We start from the raw sequence: 2,862 nt of genomic DNA, 5'->3' as shown, positions 1-2,862 counted from the left end.
GTACTCTAGTAGAGAGAAGAGAACCTCTGGGACCAGGGTAATTACCACATTTAATTACATCAAATTACAGATGAAACGATAACAGTCTTTCTGTCTGGTTTTCCTTGGCGAAAATAACTTTTAAATGGTTTCTTTTTAAACTCAAAGAAAACTTGTTTTTATTGTAGCTTGGTGTAACGAGAAACAAATACAAACTCCGATGGAAAACATGACGGTAGGACAACTGGACACAAACAAACATTTCGCTTATCGCGAACAATCACTTTTGATATTGTTGTCCGTTTTTCGCGTCGGATTTGATGCACAATTCCACCGGCTATGTTATAAAACAATTGGTTCATGCTTTTAGCTGTTCACTATCGAGTTATGAAGCACGTGGGAAGTTTCGAGAGCACTCAAGAAGCTAGAGTTGCCCTCGGCTATTGCCTCGGGCAACTCTTACGCTTCTTTCGTGCTCTCCAAACTTCCCGCGTGCTCCATAACTCGATAGTGCACTCTTAAGCATGAACCGATTGTTAATATGAATGTTAAAAACGCGAAAATTAACAATTGGTTCATGCTTTAGCGTGCACTATCGAGTTATGGAGCACGCGGGAAGTTTCGAGAGCACGAAAGAAGCATAAGAGTTGCCCGAGGCGATAGCCGAGAGCAACTCTAGCTTCTTGAGTGCTCTCCAAACTTCCCACGTGCTCCATAACTCGATAGTGCACAGCTGAAAGCATGAACCAATTGTTTTAGAACATAGCCGGTGGAATTGTGCATCAAATGCGACGCGAAAAACGGACAACAATATCAGTTGAAGCGAATCGTGACGGCGCTGGTGCCGAGTCTCCTTTTCCTTTGTTTTTCTCTTTTTCTGCCCCATTTAAGAACTCTAGCCCATGGGAAAAGGTCGAAACATTGTCTTCGTTTTCGGACTAGCAGGCCGAGTTTCTGTTTGTATACATTATTGTCGCGAAATGTATTATTTTTCCCCGCACTAGCAATGGTCGCTCGCGCGAAAAAAAAAATTCCGGCGAAGTCGGATTTGCTGACGCTATCAGCGTGCACTATCGGGATTTTGAGCACGCTTACGTATAATGAATTTGATTGCGCGACTCTGCTAGCTATGTTCTAAATGTAAATAGCGCGCGCTTGATTTTATTTGATCAAGTCAAGCGCGCGCTATTTACATTTTTCGCGTTTTAACATTCAAATGTAACGTAAGCCCTGACACGTAATTTGTAACGTACCTTAATATAAATTCAAATGTACAACCGTTAAATGCTCATTTGCAACTGAAGATGACATGAGAATGTCGAAACATGTCTTGTAAATTTAAACTCGAAGTTGTTGTTTCTTTTTTGAGAGTTATTGTCACTCTGCTGTCTTTACGTCCATTTGGTAACATATATGTCTCAAATCGCTGTAACTTATGTCTCTGGGAGAAGTACTTTATAATTTGCAAACCCGATTTAGCCTCTCTTAACAAACGAAATGAACTGTTAGCCTCATGTAGACATGCTAAGAAATTCCTCCTGAAAAATTTCAACACTTACCCTGGCACGCAATAGTGTCCGTTTTTTTTATTTATCATCTAGCCTTTACTTTTAATGCACGCACGTTTGTGTTTATTCATTGCCACGCTTTAGTGTCTGTGTTCATTTATTTTATTTACTTATTTATTTCTAGCCCTTACCTTTATTGCGCGCGCGTAAGGCAGGGAACCCATATATGGTAGGTATCACGCTATTTCGAATCGGTGAACGTTATTTCAAATCAGTGTAACGTTGTAAGTTCGCATTTGGCAATTTTATCCGACGAGTGCCACACAGGCTGTGTGGTACGAAACTAAATAGTAAGAGATGCCAAGCCAAATCTTCAGTTGACCACCCCGTTCTCAATTATATATATATATATACAGTAGCAAATGGACTACTCAAGTTATGCACATATGGGTTTTTATACAGCCTGTTTCGTAGACCAACAAAAGTTGATCCACTCATCAGTCAAACTCCATACACACTGAGGCATCGTGACGGTTAACTCTAACTCAGCAACGTGATCACATGACATTGTTTAAAAAACAATTGGAGTTTGACTGATGAGTGGATCAACTTTTGTTGGTCTACGAAACAGGCTGTATAAAAATCCATATGTGCATAACTTGAGTAGTCCATTTGCTACTGTAATCGCTCCTCCATTGTCGAGCACTGTCCTGGATCCTACGTTTCCTATTTCGCTTATATAAATATATATATATATATGTTTCACGATGAAATTTGCGTTCTTCTATTTACAGGTCTTCGTACGAAGAGCCACGTTGCGAAGAAGGCTTTGAAGAGATTGTTAAAGTAAACTTTGTACCAAAGTTTAAAGACGACCGGGTGAAAGAATTGTACATGCAGTTTCATAACTGAGATTTAAAGTTAAAGTAACAAGGAAACTAAATTGATTAAAAAACTGAGTGCTTGGCTAGCTTGCACTCTCTCAAAACGTTGATAATTGTTAAGGATCGCTCTATTGATTCCTAACAAGTTTCTGAATTGTCGAAATAAAAAAAAATGTTTATGACAGATGCGTTAACGTCTGGGGATGAAAAATATTAGAAAGGAGATTGCAACATAGCAGACCGAAAAACGGCAGTTAAGAAACATTGACACGACTTGCTAATCTGAAATGAAGCTATTGCGGGTTCAAATCCTCAGTTCATGTATGATCAACTCTTATAGCTGTTGCCACAGTTTTTTCTCTCTTAGTTTTTCGTATACCTGTCTGCATGCGTGATGTACCCACAGGCATAGTATACACCGCTTGCGTAAGGGACACCTATCATGAACGCTTTTCCTGCTCCTTAATTCAGTTAAACCACAACACGGCTTC

General features: G+C 39.7%; 1 protein-coding gene across 2 annotated transcripts in view; it reads left to right on the top strand.

Moving 5' to 3' along the window:
• The window catches only part of LOC111342938 (bifunctional polynucleotide phosphatase/kinase), a 25,159-nt gene extending 22,604 nt beyond the window's left edge, over nucleotides 1-2,555 (top strand). For both annotated transcript variants that reach the window (XM_088751843.1, XM_022950062.2), the window contains one exon: nucleotides 2,282-2,555. In XM_088751843.1, coding sequence (XP_088607969.1) covers nucleotides 2,282-2,399 — 118 coding nt within the window. In that variant the 3' untranslated portion in view covers nucleotides 2,400-2,555. The remainder of the gene's footprint in view (nucleotides 1-2,281) is intronic.
• Nucleotides 2,556-2,862: the final 307 nt, after the last annotated feature.

The sequence above is a fragment of the Stylophora pistillata genome, chromosome 3, assembly GCF_964205215.1.
Source record: "Stylophora pistillata chromosome 3, jaStyPist1.2, whole genome shotgun sequence".
NCBI classification, from domain to species: domain Eukaryota; kingdom Metazoa; phylum Cnidaria; class Anthozoa; order Scleractinia; family Pocilloporidae; genus Stylophora; species Stylophora pistillata.
The sequence above is the reverse complement of the archived record's forward strand: the minus strand, read 5'-3'. Positions and strand labels throughout refer to the sequence as shown.